General features: G+C 43.5%; 1 protein-coding gene across 2 annotated transcripts in view; it reads right to left on the reverse strand.

Annotated features, from left to right (window-relative positions):
- Rnf145 (ring finger protein 145) overlaps positions 1–19,017 on the reverse strand; it is a 44,799-nt gene that overhangs the window by 10,468 nt on the left and 15,314 nt on the right. For both annotated transcript variants that reach the window (XM_051180901.1, XM_051180900.1), the window contains exons 4-7: positions 11,262–11,353; positions 5,497–5,732; positions 2,112–2,287; positions 4–144 (exon numbers count right to left, since the gene is read on the reverse strand). In XM_051180901.1, the coding sequence (XP_051036858.1) occupies positions 4–144; positions 2,112–2,287; positions 5,497–5,732; positions 11,262–11,353 (645 nt within the window). The remainder of the gene's footprint in view (positions 1–3; positions 145–2,111; positions 2,288–5,496; positions 5,733–11,261; positions 11,354–19,017) is intronic.

Raw genomic sequence — 19,017 nt, forward strand, 5'->3', positions numbered from 1 at the left:
TACCTGTTCATGGCAGGATCGTTCATGAAGGCGCGATATCCCTGCAGGTAGAACTTGCAGAGTGTCAGAACACCCAAGGCAACAAAGGACACCGTGAAGACCAAGCCCAGAAGGGAGTAGGGTGTGCTGCAACACTCGGCAATGCTGGAAAACGGAAGGTGGCCAGGCTGAGTTCTCTATCTATATAAGATCATCCTAAGCCTTTGAGTTGCCAGTGTTTGTTCAGATCATCAGCAATCATCCAGGCCCTCAATCTGAGGTGGTATCACCCATCCATCACCCCATAAAGAAGGTAGTTTTCATTTTGCTTTTATTTATGTGTTTCTTGGGATAGGATCTGACTATGGAGGCCTGGCTATCTGGCTACCTCACTAATTAGACTAGGCTGACCTCAAACTCAGAGAGATCCACTTCTGCCTATGAGTGCTGTGATTAAAGGCGTGTGCCATCACACCTGGCTACCATAGTAATTTAAGCCATTTTACCACCTGCCGGTCTTCAATATCCAGCACACAGTAACACATCTTGGCAAGGTCTTTAGTGTTTCATATCTATCACTGTCAAATGCAGAAAATATCAAAGAGTTTAAACCTTGCTCACACTCCCAGAACCATGTATTCGATTGGCCGTAAATACTCAAAAGTAACCTGTGCTACATGCACGTTATTATGGCAACTACTGTCTGTTCAGGAGCTCATACTGTACGGCCCACACAGGTACTTGTCAGAACTCCCTACATGAACAGTCATTACCAAGGACCTCTTAATCCCCTAAGTACAGCACTATCAACCATACCACCACTGCCTCAAATGTTAACTTTTTGGGGGTATATAAAATAATTTAAGTTTAAACAACTACTTTACAACCATACCCGGGAATAGAGTTCAAGTTCATTTAAAGATTGTCGCAATTTTAAAAATTAAAAATTTGATTAGCACAAAACTTTACGCTTATTTAATATTGAACAGGTCATTAAAATGCATCTAGTTTTATTGATAACAGATACATGTTTACAGAAGCTTCTTATAATTAAAATATTTCCTTTTTACAATGTACACCCAAGCACACATGTGAACACCGCACACACAAAAAAACCAAATAAGAGTATGAACCTGAACCCTGTATGTATAGAGAGAACTGAGCACTTCAAAGCCAGTCTCAGTGAAGAGACAAATGTGGACCCCACATAAGCCACAATAGATGCTACAGTGGGAAAGGACTCAAAAGGATACACAGGAACTAAAACAAAACAGAAACCCTAATGCAGGCCAGAGAGACAGCTCCAGGGGTAAGAGGGTTTGCTGCACATTTGAGGGCCCTCGTTCAGATCCCAGAACCCACCTAAAAAGCTGGGTGCACCTAGAACCCCAGCACTGAAAGGGAGAAGGTGGAGACAGGAGGATGATCACTAGTTGTGCTAGCTACTAGCCTAGCTCTAGGTTCTGCAAGAGACATTGTCTCAAGGTAACAAGGCAGAGAATAATGAGGCCGGACACCCAGCACCCCACTCTGCACCTGCACCCCCACACCAACACGTGTGCATACACGCACCCCACACCTATGCAGACAGACAAGTACTAGGGTACATCCTTTTACCAATTATTTTTCTCAGCACTGAAGCAAAAAATGAACAATATGAGGATGTGGTCCAAGGACACAGAACAGCCATAGGCGCTGAACTGACACCTGGTTTGAGTGGTAGCTGTGCCTCTTGTCACAATGTCACCAGGGAGGTGCTCACCCCGGAGTCTCCCCCCACTATAAATAGGAAATGGTGATAAGGGTCCCTATCTCTCAAGGTTGTTGGGAAGATTGAACGGGAGGAAAGGTGTTTAGCATGTGACCATCAACATGACCATCATTTTAGTAACATATTCACAAATTACTCATTGTATGCTGGTCCCCAAGGTGGACAGACATACCATCACACCATGCTTCAGTTCACATATTCCAGTACTGCCAGACTGGGGGCCCCCACAGCTGAAAAGCCTATCTTGATTAAAAACAGTCCTGCCATACTGCTAAGAGTAACCCATACACCTGACTTCACAGATCCAAGTTCTCTCTTCCGGGGGGTAGGGGGGGTGGGGGGGGGGGAGTGGGTGAATTACCTTGTCAGGAAAAGGAAGAGAAGCCTCTCTCGGGATGCGGGCTGATCGCGGGTGCTGAAGTAGGAGTAGATCTGAAGAGCAAATAAAACAAGCCAGAAGACCATGAAAAGCACAGGGACGACCAGCTGGTTCCACAGTGACATTCCCAAGGCCAGGAGGCCGTATACCTCCACTACCTGAAGAGGAGAGAGAAGCTGCCTTAGAGCTCAAGTACTTAGAAATTAACTTTCTCCCACAGGGTTCTTTTGACTAAATCAGGCGAACAGATACATAGTAAGCAGTACGGTTCCGCATGTACTGAATTTCACATTCCTATTTACACAAGACATGTGTGCCTGGGTTGGCAATGACACATTGCCCCAGTACTTCAGAGAGAAGGTCTGATTCAAAGTACAATGTCTTTAATGGGTGTTTTGAGGACACCTGTTTGGCATTCATGTGTAATCAAGATAATCAGAATGAGCATGAAAACCACACTGATTAAGGAAATGGGGGAGGCGGGCTGGAGAGATGGCTCCAAGGCTAAAAGCACTGGCTGTTCCTCCAGAAGACCCAGGTTCAATTCTCAGAACCATATAGTAGCCCACAACTCTCTCTACCTTCCAGTTCAGGGGATCTGACACTCACTGCATGAACAGCTGGCACACAGCAGACAAGTAGGCAAACACTCACTCATAAAATTATATATATATTTAAGACAAGGTTTCATATATATATATATATTTTTTAAAGATAAGGTTTCTTTGTGTAGCCTTGGTCATCTTGAAACTAGCTCTGTAGATCAGACTGGTCTCAATCTAACAGAGATCCACCTGCCTCTGCCTCCCGAAGGCTGGGTTTAAAGGTGTGCGCCACCACCACCTGGAAATACAAATTTTAAAAAAGGAATTGCTCAGGGTTTATTCATGATTGTCACACTTGTCACAAAGTACTTCATCTCCATTGTCCCCATTACGGAGGAGCAAAGAGAACTTATTAGCATGTCTTTCCCACAGACAAACCGATTCCTCTGGCCCTCCCATGTGTTCATCAAACACCATTCTCCTATTGTTTGGTATACCAAATGCATTGATGCCAGGAAAAGGGTAAACCTTTAAAGGCTACTAACCTCAGAACTCAGTTTCTAAACATCTTTCATAAACCTCATTAACTAACATGAATTATTAATTACCGAATACATTGTTGACTGCTAAATCTGAGATGACACCCAGCTTCTAGAGCTCCTAAGTCAGGCACCAGACCCAAGTGAGCCAGCAGCAGAGACTGGTAGCCTACAAATCCTTAACCCAGAAGCCAAAGAATCTCTCCATGTGAAGATGGGGTGTTACAAAATTAAAAAAAAAAAAAAAAAAAAAAAAACCACAGAGCTTGAGGTATGATATTAAAATACACTCACTTGTGTTTATTTTTTTTTTCCAAAAATTTATGTGGATGTGTGTGAGCTTGCATGAGTATATGTGTCCATGCAGGACCCCACAGAGGCCACACGGGAGGGCATCAGATTCCCTGAGCCACCATGTGGGTGCTGGATCCCAACCTGGGTCTTTTGCAAGAGCAGTAAGCTCTGTTAACCAGAAGTTCCAGCCTCACATTTGTGATTTTTCTAAATTTAAATTTCTCATCAGTTAAAGCAAATGCCTTTTAACCTAGTTAAAATTAATTTTTATTTTTCCCATTTAGAAAATATTAAGTAAGCTGGAAGATGGCGGTTCACGCCTTTAATCCCTTATACTTGGGAGGCAGAGGTAGGTACATCTCTGTGAGTTCAAGGCCAGAGCAATCCTAGTTCCAGGATAGCCAAGGCTACACAAAGGAACCCTGTCAGTGTTTGCCTACATGTACATTGTGCGCCACCTGTTCTTCGGTACCTTAGAGACCAGAAGAGGGTATCAGATCCTCAGAACTGAAACAGGCAAATCTCTATGAGTTTGAGGCCAGCCTGATCTACAGACAATGTGAATTCCAGGTCAGCCAGGGTGACACAGAGAAGTCCTATCTCAAAAACCCAAAAAATAAAGAGGAAGGAAGGAGTTAAGTAACTTGTTTAACTAGCTGTAATATTATTATTAGAGGCAAACTAGTTATATCAAAAGTAGACAGTAGATTGCCTCTTTTCCACTCAAGAACAGATCACTTGTACATTTTCCATTTCTTGCTTATGCAATCCTCAAGTCATAAATTTTATAACCTGTAATTTATGCTCACCCTAGTGACTACATAGTAAACCACATAGCAACCAAAAAGGTGACCATGACCTTGAGAAAAAAAAAAACACTGTCTTATGGTCACTAAATATTTAATGTACATAAATGTTTGCAGAATGGCCCCACTGTCTGTTATAAATTAGAATTGCTCCACACCACAATGGCCCAAGGACAAAATGCAGGACTTGAGTTGAATTTGCCCTTCTCATCATGAATACAAATATAGCTTCCCCATGAGGCAGCTCTATACTGAGTGCGTGCAAATCTCTCTTTGAAAGTTCTACTTCCGGGAGACAACCCAGGTTAATCACTATGTTTGAGGAAAGTAGGTAGAATCAAGTTAAGGCCCAGAGCTTAAGGCATAGTACTCAGAGATCTGCTGGCAGAGCACAAGATTAGCACTTCCCCAGCAGGGGCATTAATCTGGCCCATCTGAGGGTTTCCGGTACTTTGAAGTCCCACCCACAGCCAAGAGGTGAAAGAGAAAATAGACCAACACTGTTTATTTACAATATAGCTTATCAATTAGATCACACAGAAGCTCTTCTTTTCCCAATGTATAATCTGGGAATCATCGGGTCCTAGGGCAAAGGCTAAGAAGAGGAGAAAGACAACTACAACAGCATGATCTGAGTGCCAGCCTCCGGCACTACTACTAAATGAGACCCATCACACTGCAACCAACCTGATTAGCTCCCAGTGTAAACAGGTCAGGTAAACAAACTGAAGAAACTGGAAACACAGTATGCCTAGAGTCAGAAGGAGAATCAAGGACTGCCTCTCAGGCACTTGATCTCTCTTATTTTCATCTTTGGTATAACAGCTAAGACTTAATGTACCTCATCACCCAAAAGGCTCAGAGCTCACAAGAATCTCACGGCTGGCTACGATACAAGCTGAGTACAGTGCTACCATGCTATCAGCTACCATTTTACACAAAGTGGGGACAGGTGAACCCACTAAGTTCGTGTATGAGTTCAAGAACATCCTCGGGTATGAACCCAAACACTCTGTACCCCTCCACAGCAGAACTTCCTAGGACAAACTGGATGCTCCTACCAGGGCTGGGAAGAGGGGCTTCATCTAAGCAGTGAGGAAGTTTCACCACAGCCACAGCTGGAAGGAAACCTATCTGTCTTCACACAGAAACCTATCAATCTGCTTGTGCCCAGCACTCTTACCTGAACTAACTCCCTGTATGCAGACTTGGCGAGGTTGTATGGTACTAAAAGATTAGATCCTAGAAAATATAGGACTTCCAACCCTGTGAAAATCATAGCAAATTTGTTGATGATGACGATGGTCTCCAGAGGGACGAGGCAGAGGCGTGCCAGCAGAGGAAGCATGTGTGCCGAGAAGAGCCAGATCTGTTTTGTTTTCATGACACAGGAACATAAGGTGCACACCACTAGCTGACCTGAAATGAGGAACAGACAGCATTTAACCCGGAGCATCTGGGTCCACAAAGAGAAACAGATGATGATGATACTATAGGGCCAGCCTTTGTTGTCAAGCTTGATGACCTAAGTTAGACTAACCATCAGGGTAGAATGGGAGAACCCCTAGAGCAAACTGTCCTTTGACAACAATGTACCCAACACACACACACACACACACACACACACACACACACACACACACACACATACACACACATACACACACACACAGAGAGAGAGAGAGAGAGAGAACGAAAAAAATTAAGCATAGTTTTTAAAGAAGTATAAAGACTCTAACAATATTTTTGTTGTTGTTTTTCAAGACAGGGTTTCTTTGTTTAGCTGTCCTGGAACTCTACCCCTGAACTAAGAAGATCCACCCACCTCTACCTCCTGACTGATGGGATTAAAGTTGTTCACCACTGGCCAACTCTTGAGCAGCAATGTAAATCAGATCCTAATTTCATCTGAATATAATCACACATCTGAACATCCTGTGTGCTTGGAGTATTTATTCCCTATGGCTGGTTTGGAAAAAAATAACTCTACAGTTCTTGGTCACATTTGTGCTGGCTTGAGCAACAAAGAAAAGACCTTTTTTTTTTTTTTCCTTTTGTTTTCTTCTGTGTAGTCCTGGCTGTCCTGGAAGTCACTCTGTAGACCAGGCTAGCCTTGAACTCAGAGATCCTCCTACCTCTTCCTTCTGAGTGCTGGTATTAAAGGTATTCAACACTGAGTATTCTGCACTATACATAAATCCCAAGATAAAGGCTGCCTGCCCATCACCCGACCTCAACAAGAACCCATCTGTTCTGAGGCTCTTCATCTCTAACTGAATGAACCACGTAAACCTCCCAACTGACTCAATCCTGAGAGCAAAGGCTGAAAAGTTTGCTCCTCTTAGAGAGGGCTGAAGATCACCACCATCCCAGAAAGTACAGAGAAGCAGGATGAGAGCCTTCAGTCTCTTCTGCTCCTGCCACCCATAGCAGCTCCCCAGCCACACGTAAGTTGAATGTGAAGCTCACTGTGTGACACTGCTTGTGTGACTCATTACCCATTTTTCCCCCCTGTTTGGGAGTAGATACTAATATTTTGGGGATTTTTTTTGTTTTTAAAATATTTTTTATTATACTTTATTATTTGTGTGTGTGATACATGTGTCTGCAGGTGTATGCCTGAGAAGGCCAGAAATGGGAGTCAGAACCCCTGCAACTGGCACTTAAAACACAGTAGTAAGCAGCAAGATGAGTGTGCTGGAAATCAAACCTGGATCCTCTGCAAGAGCAGTAAGTGCTTTTAACCACTGAACCATCATCTCTCCAGCCCCCCCCCCCATTGCACCATATTTTATATAAGTATCAGAGTGTACAAACTGTTTTACAATCAGCTTTCTCCACTTCATACACTGTTAGCACTGTTGTAGACTACTGCAGTTATAGTTATTATTTGTGAGATACATTATAATTGAACATATTTGGCAAAACACTAGCATTTAGCCTTTTCTTGGTGTCACATAACTGTCAAGTGCTTGCAGGAATAAGTATATACATTTGTGGCAACCTTGTACTTTTATGATATACTTGAGCAAGCTTAAACTGGGCATGTTTCTTAATATCTGTTTAGGCTACATCCTCCAAGTGGATCCCACAATATCACTGTCACCCGGGTTGCCTACAAATGTAGGATCCTACAGCCTCCATTTCCCCGGCTGCTCAAGGACTACTGGTGAATGCTAGAAGCCTGGTAGAAAAAAAAGTTAGGGCCTCTGACAAACACCTTCAGATAAACCTTTAGAACCAAGCCTTCCTCCAAAAAGATAGATGATGCATCTGAGAGAAGAGATAATAAGGGAAAACAAATCTGAAAGAACACAACAAAAATGAAAACACAAAACAGGTTGGACTCAAGAGCTGATGAATCAGAACGAGAAACAAAAGCACAGCTCTCTTCAAAGACAAGAATGAGAAGACACACAGAGAGGAAGAGAGTGGAAAAGGAGGAGAATACAAGAGCAGGGAAGCTGAATGTCCAGAAGGCAGAGCACACAGCAGGGAAGGAGGCAGAAGAGGTCACCAGGAACTGAGAGAGGCCTGGGGATGACGGGGCATCAGGGAGGGGATGCAGGAGGAAGTACATCCTCATCATAAAAGTAGCCTATCTGATGATGGGAAAACTTGGGAGCACAAAGTGAAAGCAGAAAAACAAAGCCTGGGAGGAAGTGCTCTGGTGCAGGGACTGACTGTTCACCTTTCACCATGGTTTCCAGTGCCCAGCACTGTCATGCCTGCAGTTCTCTGGTGAGCCCCAGCTCTGAAATTAAGTCCAGGCCAACATAGGCAGAGCACTGTAAACACTCCCCTTATCTTCTTTGAGAGACCCTGCCTCAGAAGGCATTTTCTCTTTGGGATCATTTATCCAGCCTCTGTGAGGAAGAAACAGTGGGAACCCCTGCAGCTCCAGGGATGAGCTGTTTGCCCCTGAGATGCCTGCTCCCAAGGCAAAGGCTGAGTAAAGCAAAATCACCCTGTACTCTGAACTCTCTGGATCCAAGGCTCCACAATTAGAAATAACTCCAGGAAGGTTGCAACCTCTGCAAAATTATGTCACATTTAAATGGAGTTTTGTGTATGCTTGTTAATTCTCTTTTTGTAGTGCTGAGGATGGAGTTCTATCACACAGCCAAGTCTCCAACCCAAAGGTTTATTATTACTGAAACTGGAGTGGGAATTTACTTTAAAATCAACATGAGAAGAAAAATACTCTTTAATATACCAAGGATATCATTTTATTCCCTTATCAACAAGATCTTAGTTAAGCTACAAATGGACCGGTGTAGAGTCTAGTTCAAATAACCAAACAAATGAAACAGAAAAGAGGAAGCGGAGAAGGGAGAAAAAGGAGGGGTAAGAAGATGAGAAAGTGGGATAAGGAGGGGGTAAGAGAGGAGAGAGTAAGGAGGGCAGTAAAGAAGGGGGGGGGGGGGCAGCACAGTTGCAGCCTCCCGTCCTTTGCTAAGACAGATAACCCACAATTGGCAAAGCAGGAACTGTGGTAGCCTCTCTCTCCTTGATTCAGCATGGTGGGGGAAGTGGGTCAATTCTCATTTGGCTGAGCTCATGATGTTATGATTTGGTGCCCTTTGGACTAGACAAGCCAAACTGGTCTTCCTCCCAGGGGAAATATGTGTGCCTCCAAGACTGCCCCCATCAGGCACCCCTGCTGCCGATAAGGATGAGCCACTGGCCAGTTTTGACACTGAGAATCTCAAGAGAAAATTCTGGACAGGCTTTTCTCACCCTTCCCCAGGCTTCAGCAAACTCATCCTATGCCTTCAGGGGACCCTGTAAGGAATTTTCAGTCCACACTGAAAAGCTCCTGGGTGTCACATCAGAACAAGGACAGGAGTTACACACAGAGCTCCTCTCTGGAGATTTTTTTCAGAAGAGTCTTTTTTTCCTAGGAATTTCATTTAAAAACCCAAAAGAGAGGAGGTAAAATCAAGTAACAGTAGTTTTATATACAACCAAATATATACCCCAAGTCCTATCAGATTAAAAAGACACTTTACACCCTTTTGCATAACTTAAGTGCTGTTCTGCACACACTAGGCATTAGAATGTGGAAGAGTGGTATTTCAAGTGCTTGCCAGCTACGTGTGGCTGAGTTCTGGACAACGCAGCTTTCATCTGTACAGCCTAGATCAGTCCCCAGACACACGACTCCCGTGGTCCAGCCCTGAGTCCGCTTCTCTGTGTAAAGGGCTGGGTGATGATCTCAGAAGACAGCTGATCCTAGGATATTTCCCTTCTCTAACACTGTCTTAGAGGAGGCTGCTGCGCTTCAGTCAGTTCCCTCATTTCCTGTCTGGGATCTCCAGAGCAGCAGCAGAGGTGGATGGCTCACTCTGGTCTGAATCTATTTGCTTTTAAACCAGCACTTTCTATTTTTAACATTCTGCTTCAATCAAGTACAGGACCTATTTCTGACAATAGGATGCTTACTTTCAACCGCCGTAAGTAAATCTGAGTCATTATCTAACTCATATTAGCCTTTCAAAGCTAGATGTTTAAAAATTAATTTTCCCAGACACTTAAAAACCCTTTAAGAACCACAAGTCTCTACAAACTATTTTTGATTTGATTATAAATACAAAAAATAAACATCTATGTGAAAAACTTAATGACCTGTGTTGAATTCCCAGGGCCCACAGGATGGAAGGAGAAGCTAACTCCTACAAGATGTACACACACATCAAGGCATGAAAGCATACCACACACACCACACACACACACACACACACACACACACACATGGAAGGAAGGAAGGTTGAAGGAAGGAAAGGAGATAAAAGGAGGGAGGTTTTGAGGAAGGAAGGGGGAAGGAAGTAGAAGGAAGGGAAGGAGGAAGAGGGAAGGTAGGAAGGAAGGGAGGAAGTAGGAAAAAGGAAGGAAATGGGAAGAAGGAAGGGAACATGAGTAGGTTGAGGAAGGACAGGTGGGTTGGGAGTGTAGCTTGATTGGCAGAGTGCCCACTAGTGTGAGAGGTTAGGGGTCGGTTTTTTTGCTTTCTAAAAGGTAGTTGTTTGCCCAGTAAGGCCCTAATTCCATGCATTTCCCAACTATTATGCAAACCTTTTAATCTCTTCACATGACAAAATTTTTGTTTACTGAAAAAATGCATCCCAATAACTCAAAGCACTGACCCATGACCCTTTTAAAACTAGCTAATTTGGAAAGTCTGTAAGTCAGACCCCAGCCAATGGGGAAAAAGACAGTCACCACCTGAGTTCAAATAAAATCCAAGTGACTTCCTGCTCCAGCATACCTCATGCTTGCTAGCCAGGTCGGGTTCCTGTCCCACACTTTTTGCAAATAATTGCTTGCCCAGCATCTTTTATTTTGTTCATATGTTCCTTTGTACAACACAATTATTCTTCATTTCTAACATAAGCATGTATAAATCCCTGGGTTCAAGCCCCAGCAGTGCATAAAACCCCAGCCCTCAGGAGAAGCAGCAGCAATTCAAGCTGGTCCTTGACTACATGCTGAGTTCAAAGCTAGCCTGAGCCACACAAGGCTTTGCCAGAAATAAAAGGGGTAAGGGAGTGAGTGAGGAATGGAGGAAGGGAGGGAGAAGAGAAAGAAGTAAAAGTACAAAGACAGAGCCAGACTGGGATGTGGCAGCAGTTGCCTATGAAAACAGGATCGGGGAAGCAGAGGGAAGAGGACCAGGAGTCTGAGGGAAGCTGGAGCCCCCGGGGTTACACAGCAAGACCCTGGCTCGACCAACCAAACCAAACCAAACCAAAACACATGAGCAAAATCCCTTAAATACAAACAAACAATCCCCCTCCCCCCCAAACAAAACAGTAACTTTATTGGGAGAGCAATAAACAAATCTGAATTTTTAAATTATGTTTTAAATGACTATGAATCAATGTTTTCTCATAAGATTGTAGAACCAATCCATTCCTACCTATACCTTTAATTCTTAACAATACTTACCTATTAAGGCTGTGGTAAAGCGATTCATGGAGAGAGGTTCTAAATACATTGGTCCTTCATAGGCAGACTCCAGTTCACTCCTAACATAGTCCCTGAAGAAAAACAGTAAGAAGAATGTACTGTATGAGGGAGACACAGCTCAGTCACACACGTTCATAAAAACTCACAGTACCACTCCTACTTCAACATGTAAGAAAGATGTCGACATAAAGAACTCACACAGGGATGGGCTTCATCTTATGTTCCATGCAATGGGAACAGACACAGTTTACCAGCACTGCATCTGACTCCACCAGAGATGGCTCCTAAAGGTACACTTTGTGGAAGTTTTCTTTTTCCCATTACCTTACTCAATATTTGACACCCAGTTAAAAACAAACAAAAAACACAGTGGAGACATCCTCTCTCAAAACTAAGGAACAGAAAATGTCTGAAGCTTGACAGTAAATTCCTCATTTGGCTTGTGTCTGTCAGTGCCTGTCTTGCCTCCCTCCAAGGTCTGTCCCCACCTGTTCCATTAGCTATACAGAAAACAACAAATTAGCTACAAAGCTGCTTCACAACAGGAAAATCCTTCACAGCTGTTCTTTCAAATCTATAAAGAACCTATGAGAAGAATTTAAATACTCAAGAAAAATATCTAAGAAGAAAAAAATGTAGTACCAACATTCTAAAGGGCTTTGGTTTTTGTTCTCTGTCTATGTATACATCTGTGTGGGTATATGGAGAGAGTGCAGTGCCTATGGAGGCCAGAAGATGGCATCAGATCCCCTGGAGCTGGAGTTAAAGCTATGAGTGCAAGGGACCAAATGGGGGTCCTCAGCAAGAGTGCCCCATCTTAACAGCTGAGCTCTCCAGCCCCAGCACCTCCATTCCTCATTAACTCAAAAGTAATTCCTTCAGTCAAATACTGAACTGTTTACATTTGGAAAATACAGGCCAGAAGCACAAAAGGGGGCAATCTTAGCTATTCGATAAGTCCAGTGGGGCTGCCAACAAGAGAGTACCTGGAATTTTTATATTGGAGAAAGAAGCTTGTGAAAAAATAATTCTTCCCTGTTTTCTTCAACTGTTGAGTGCTTTATGCACGGCACTTTAAAATACTCCGAATGTTTCTAATATTTTTGAACAAAATGGAATTCTGGATTTACTTTTTTCCATGGTATGACTTCCTGTTGGGCTAATCAGGCTGAATTCTTTCAGCATAGCATAGTCAGTTCGGAATGAGCTTTACATAACCAAGCAGTAGAGGGATGCCAAAAATTCAAAATTTGGCTTTTTTTTTTTTTTTCTTTTAAAAAATAGGAACAGTTTAGGGAATGCTTAAAAAGAGCAGCTAAGTCGACAGTCATGAAGCAATTGTCCCTTATCACTTTCTGATGACTGTCTCCAACACATGATTGATTACTCACATTTACACTCAAAGAAAAAAACCTACTCAACAGGGAAGGTTATAGTCAGCACTCATCAACCAGGAACAGTTGTCTAAAGGGACATTTTTGTCATGCTGGCTTTCTCACCTGGGGAGGAGAGAGCATGACTGGCACCTGGTAAAGGCTAAGTTACATTCTACAGTGTGAACGAGGGTCGGTCCCCAAAATATCAGTTTTGATGTAAAGAGGCATAAATGTGTTCTCTGCAAATATCACAAGTTCTGAATGCTATGGCTAACCATCAATATATCAACTTTATATAGTTCTAGCGTAGAAGGGAAACAGGCATGCAGTAGCATATAGACACCATTAGTACAGCACCTATGAAATAATACTAAAAGCAACAAAGTCTATCTAAAAGAAATGACCCAGTCTTGGCATTGCCAGGCCCTCTGAAGTCCCATTCTTTCCTTGTAGCCACAGCACATTCTGTACACAGGGCACAGGGACAGGGAAAACCCACAGACAGAAAACAGACTACAGGTTGCCAGGGTTTGTGGAAGTGTGTGGTGGTAGGGGGATGGGATATGAGTGTGGGGATATGAATTTAACTGCTCATGGTTTTAAATGTCATATGTGCCACAACCTAGAATCACCCAAAATGGCAGTCTCAATTAAGGGATTATTCTAGAACAGGCTGGCCTGAAGGAAGAGATACTTGGCATGAAATGCAGCTTTGGAAGAACTAATATAATGTACAGAGGCATGTACAGTGGAAATTATCCTGACATGACTGAAGACCCACCCAGAAGAAGACAACACCTTTGCTAGGGCTGGGGCCTGAACTGCAGAGAAAGATGGCTGGGACTAAGGAAGGAAGGGAGCAAGGGTCCATGCATCCACACGCCCAGCTTTTGAATGCGAATGCAGTGGTGTTCTGGGCTGCTGCTGCTGCTCGGTCTTCCCCAACCACAGGATTATAGGCCAGAAAAACCACCCCTTCCCTCCTGGGTTGCTTTTTATCAGGATACTGTAGTGGGATATTCACTTTGTCTCCTTCTGTGGCACTGACCACGCCCGTTGGGGGGTGGAGCCAAGGGTGGAAGTGACCTGTGGAACTAGGTCTGAGGAGGAGCCAGGGAACACTCTCTTGTTGGCAGGACACGGAGAGAGGAGCATCCGGTGGAACCTGCTGGTGTTCATCTGTCTAGGTTGTAAGTTATTTCTCCCTGAATAAACATCTATTCGGCCTGTTTGTTTATCCTGATCCTTATTTAACCGCAATAGGATACTGTAACACAGCAAGAAAAGTGGGAGTAGGGTGCTGCTTGAGGAGTCTCAGATTTTATCCTGAGATAATAAAAATGTTTGGGGTTTATGTATGACAATGAGTACATGAATGCATTCTACCATGTGAATGTCACATCAACAGACAAGCAAGGTTAGCACACAGGTTCCCAGGGCCTGGGTCCCAGGAGCTCAAATTCAGGAGGCTATGGAGACTGTGGAGAGGAGGGCCCTGTTGGATTTGTCACTGTTATCCACATTTTAGAGTACAACTGCAGACTCAACATTATCTTCTAGAACATCTTCAGAACATATGACTACGCTATTCTGGAATGTCAGGGGCTCAGCACTACTTCAATGCTTTCTTTTAGTTCACCTTCTTAAATGTTTTCTTTGACTTTCTTCATCTTAAATTCTAATATCACATAACAAAACTTCTAAGGAAAAGCTGGGGACATAATTCATAGAATGTTTTGTCTAGCCAGGACCAAAAAACTGTAACCCTGCTGGGCTATAAGCAACACTACTCTCCCAATTAGTTAATTTCAACTGTAGGGAATTGTTGGGCAGCTCCACCCAGTGCCACGCCTCCCATTCCAGACCTAGCCCCTGAAAAAGCCTGATATCAGCAGACCCTCCCCCTGAGATGCTTATGATCATGCCCATAGGCTATTTAAGGCCAGGCTCCTTGCAGCCTTCCCCAAGAGTCAACGGAGTGTCTGCTTTGCTTTGCTCTGTTTATTAAATCTGGATTTATTAATTTGGTTTGATTTAGCTTATTACTTCAGCGGAGGAAGTCAGTAACCACAGATCCAATACTTATCAGAAATGCTATAATAACAATACAAATGCTATGACCATTTCAAACTTTTGGAAAACTGAATTCTTAAGCTCATGCATAGCTCTACACAAATGACCTTTTCCATCCTCTACACCACTAGATTCCTTTTCATCTGACAGGGTTCTGTCTGCCTTTTACGTTAGCATAAGTAACACTTGTTTTACTCTTCTTTACACGTTACTATAAAAGCCAAGTCTATATATACTACACCCCTTTGATCTTAAAGCCTTTTCTTCTAGTCCTTTTCATTGCTTTCCTTCTTTTCCATGCTGTCTATATACATTACTCCACACAGGGAGGTCTATATCCCAGTAGATAATCAGCCTTATTAGGGTCCTGTGACAACACCCTGACCAAGTCCCTCCTGCTGCTGCCTGCACTGCCACCTTCTGGAACCCTGGGTATGGCTCTCTATAAATATTGCCATCTTCCCTGCTCCAAGCCAACCTAACCCCTGCCTATCAGCCACCCTACCCTACTCCAGAAAGCAGCAACTTCCTTAGGCTCTTTAGCCTCATCTGTCTGTCTTTCTCAGGATAGACCTTTAGAATGCATCTGGCTGGCCAGCAAGTCCACCTTGGTTAGATAGTCAGACCCAGAAGTAGGCAGACTCCTTTGCTAGACCAGCTGAGCTAAGTTGAGCTTGTCAGAAGTGAAACTGATAGTGGTGAGAGGGTGCAACTCACAGGGAAACCACTATGCATATGCTCTTCAGGCCAGATAGCACTGCACCCAAAGTGTAGAAATGAAATGAGGATTCAGACTAACATCTCCAAGTCCAACTTACATGTACCTTCAGTTCATCCCAGACAGCCAACAATGACACTCCTGCTTCCAGTGAGTTCTAATTTGTAACACAAAGAGGGAGAAGGGAGAATGAGGAAGGGGGAAATAAGGAATAAGGGACGAAATGGGAGAAAGGGGGAAATGAGGGAGAAGGGGGGAATGAGGAAGAAGGGAGGAAATGAGGGAGAAGGGATGAGGGAGAAGGGGGGATGAAAGAGGAGGGGGGAAAAGGGAGAAGGGGAAATAAGGGAGGAGAGGAAAGTGGGGGAGGAGGGGGCATGAAAGAGGAGGGGGGATGGGAAAGAAGGAAAGGGGATGGAGAAGGGGACAGTGGGAAAGAGAAAGTGGGAGATGGCTTGGAGCATAAAGCATTGCCAAGCAAGATAAAAGCTAGACAGGGAACCAACTATAGCCCCAGGCAGAGAGAGAGGGTGGGGAACAATCTGGCTAACTAGAACAGCCATAAATGGAGAGCTGACCTTGACCTGGTGAATAAAGGCAAAGAGCAACAGAGGAAGACAACTGGTGTCAACACACTTGCCTGGATGTGCATCCAACCACACACAAGTGAACAGGCAACATGCACACCATACATGCACAAACCAAGAGCCACTTTAGAACAAAGCAAATTCATGGTACAAGCCAAGGAGTTCTAATTTACCTTCGGAAGACGGTCAGATGAGCTGGTCAGAAGGGACATTACCATTTTCTGATATGAAGGAGTAAGAGGATAGTACTCTAAGCCAGCCAGATGTAAGCACCCCCCAACCCCCTTCCAGGAACAGAAGAGTCTCTTCCTCCATGGACCTTTAACATTTCTGTAACCTGTAGAACACTGACAGGGAACCTAAGCACCACAAAACCAAACACTGGGATAATGTTCTCTAGTCCTCTCTACTTTCTACTAGAACATTTGGGGGTGGAGGTTGGGGGAAGGTAAAGAATGCCGGGAGAGAGCCCTAAAGACACCTTGCAATTAGAAAAAGAAATCTTGCTATAAAGTAGTGTGTAAGCCATTAAAAATAAATGAACAGCAACAACCAAAGATAACAAGCCCAGGGAGCTTCCATTTTGGCTAGTGACTGAATTCTTTACGCAACAGTCTCTTAAGCAGACTGACGTTGTCCCTGGACAGTGTGGGAACAATCTGTACATTATGGCCACTTACAGGAAACTTTCAAGAGATGTTAATTTCATAGAAACCTAATCTACTTTCATACAGAACAAAGAAGGGAGCTCCAAGTCCTTGAAATATGAACAAATAAAAAGTTTCCATACAAGAACCCCAACTCAGATATTTAAGCACCTGCTGTTTAAGTACCTAGTGAACGTGTGTGCACATGCGTACGCGCGCGCACGCACACACACACACATGCACACAAGCAAATGCCTACTGCAGCCTCAGCCCTGGGCTAGTGACTGAGCTGTTCATGTTCCTAGGTAAATTTTAATTGTTTTGATTCCTGCTTTACTTCCTGCTCCTTTCTGGTCTCCTCGATAAATATTTAGTGCTTGAGTTTAGTAACGAGAGGGGTAAAATGCTAAAATCCGGTCACTTTTATTCCTGTCAAAACTTTTGTGTATATGGCTAAGTTCCACTTAACAAACCCTTCACAGAAAGCAGCTCTTAGGTAAGGGCAGTTCAGGTCCCAGGGGCTCGTAGTGATGTCTAGGGACAAGTTTTGGCTGTGAGAGTGCTTGGGGGAAGGTGCTGTATGCATCTAGTAGATAGAGACCCAGGACAGTCTCCATAACAGAGATCGAACATGTCTAAAATGCTACTATTCCCAGGACAGACACACCCCGATCTACTGCTGAAACTGGAGAGCTTTTTGTAGAATGTTCTCATTTTATGTATTTGTTTGTATCTATCATGTTTTATCTTTGAAAGCAAACCTCTACACCTATCCAGCCAGGATGGAAATTATACTTTCCCTCTTTTGAAAACCCTTTCTTGTAGGAACCTCAGGTCACATGTGAAATCAGTATTAATTCATAAGCCTAATAATAGACCTGGAATTAAAAATACTAAAGTTTAACTTATATTTAGAAAAACACACAATTATAGATGTGAACAATGTCCACAAGCTTACAGGACCATGCATGGTTTAGAACTGGATTATCTACATTTTAAAGTAGTACTCATTCTGGGACATACAGTAACTATATATATTAACTACATCTTTGTGTGTGAAAAGTAGGATTCAGTGATTTTTAAATTCAAGGAAAATGCTATTTAAAACTTTTAAATCAGAATTACAATACTACTAATAAATATTTTTTATGACACTCAGGACTGCTGAGATGGCTCAGTGGGTAAAGGTGCTTGACAATCTGAGTTCAAATCTAGAAGGTGGAAGGAGAGAACCAACTCCCAAAGTTGTTCTTTGACCTGTATATGTATATACCTGAGCTGTCTGTCGCTTGCTTCTGACCCCTCTTGTTGGGGAGGGCAGTAGGCAGGGAGATGTGCACAAATTTAATCCCAGCACTCAGGAGGCAGAGGCAGGTGGGTCTCTGTGAGTTCCAAGACCAGCCTAGTCTAAAGAGCTAGTTCCAGGACAGCCTCCAAAGTCACAGAGAAACGGGATCTCTGAAAAAACAAAATAAACAAACAAAAAAGGAACCTGTACCCAGAATGTTGTCATTTAAGAAAAGCTGCATGTCAGAGAAAGAAGCAAATGAGACAAGGTTCAAGTAAAGGGTTTTTTTATTAGAGAAAGGGATCATAAAAAGGTAAAAGGGAAAGGGTAAAGGAAGACTGGCCTCCAGAGACAGGAGCAACAGGAGAGAAAGGAAAAGGGGGGGGAGGGGGAGAGAAGAACAGACAGAGAGAAGGAGAAAAAGAGAAAGAGAACACAGATGGGAGGTGGGCAAGGCCCTTTTAAAATGGAACACAGTGAATACGCACAGGTGGTGCTCTTAGTGGCTGCAGCTGAGGGTGTATCCTGTCAGAACCCCAAGGACAGGCCAGATGCCTGAATACTAACACAGAATATATATACAGACTCCTCACAACTCAGTAACAATAAGGACAATCCAATCAAACAATTGGCAGAGGTGCCACAACAAAGTGATTGTTGGCAAAGGTGCGGAGAAACTAAGACCCTGTGGTGCTCAAGTGGGAGACTGTACAGTCTATAGAGATCCTACTCCAAGGTATGTGCCCAGGAGAAATAAACATGTATATCCATGTCCACATAAGAACCAGCACACAGATGTTCATGTATAATAGCCCCAAGGAGAAATGACCTAATGGCCATGCATGGGTGGGTGTCAGGTAATAAACTGCACTAAAGCTACATGGAATATTACAGGACAGAACTGGGGCTCTAGCTCATTGGCAGAGGATGCATTCAAAGTCTTGGGTTAGATGCACATCATTGCCTCTCCCATTTAAAAAAAAGGAGAGGGGGAGCAAGGAGGAAGAAAGGAAGGAAGGAGCCAAAACACTGCAATATAAATCAAC

Source organism: Phodopus roborovskii, unplaced genomic scaffold (assembly GCF_943737965.1).
Source record: "Phodopus roborovskii unplaced genomic scaffold, PHOROB, whole genome shotgun sequence".
In the NCBI taxonomy this organism is placed as follows: domain Eukaryota; kingdom Metazoa; phylum Chordata; class Mammalia; order Rodentia; family Cricetidae; genus Phodopus; species Phodopus roborovskii.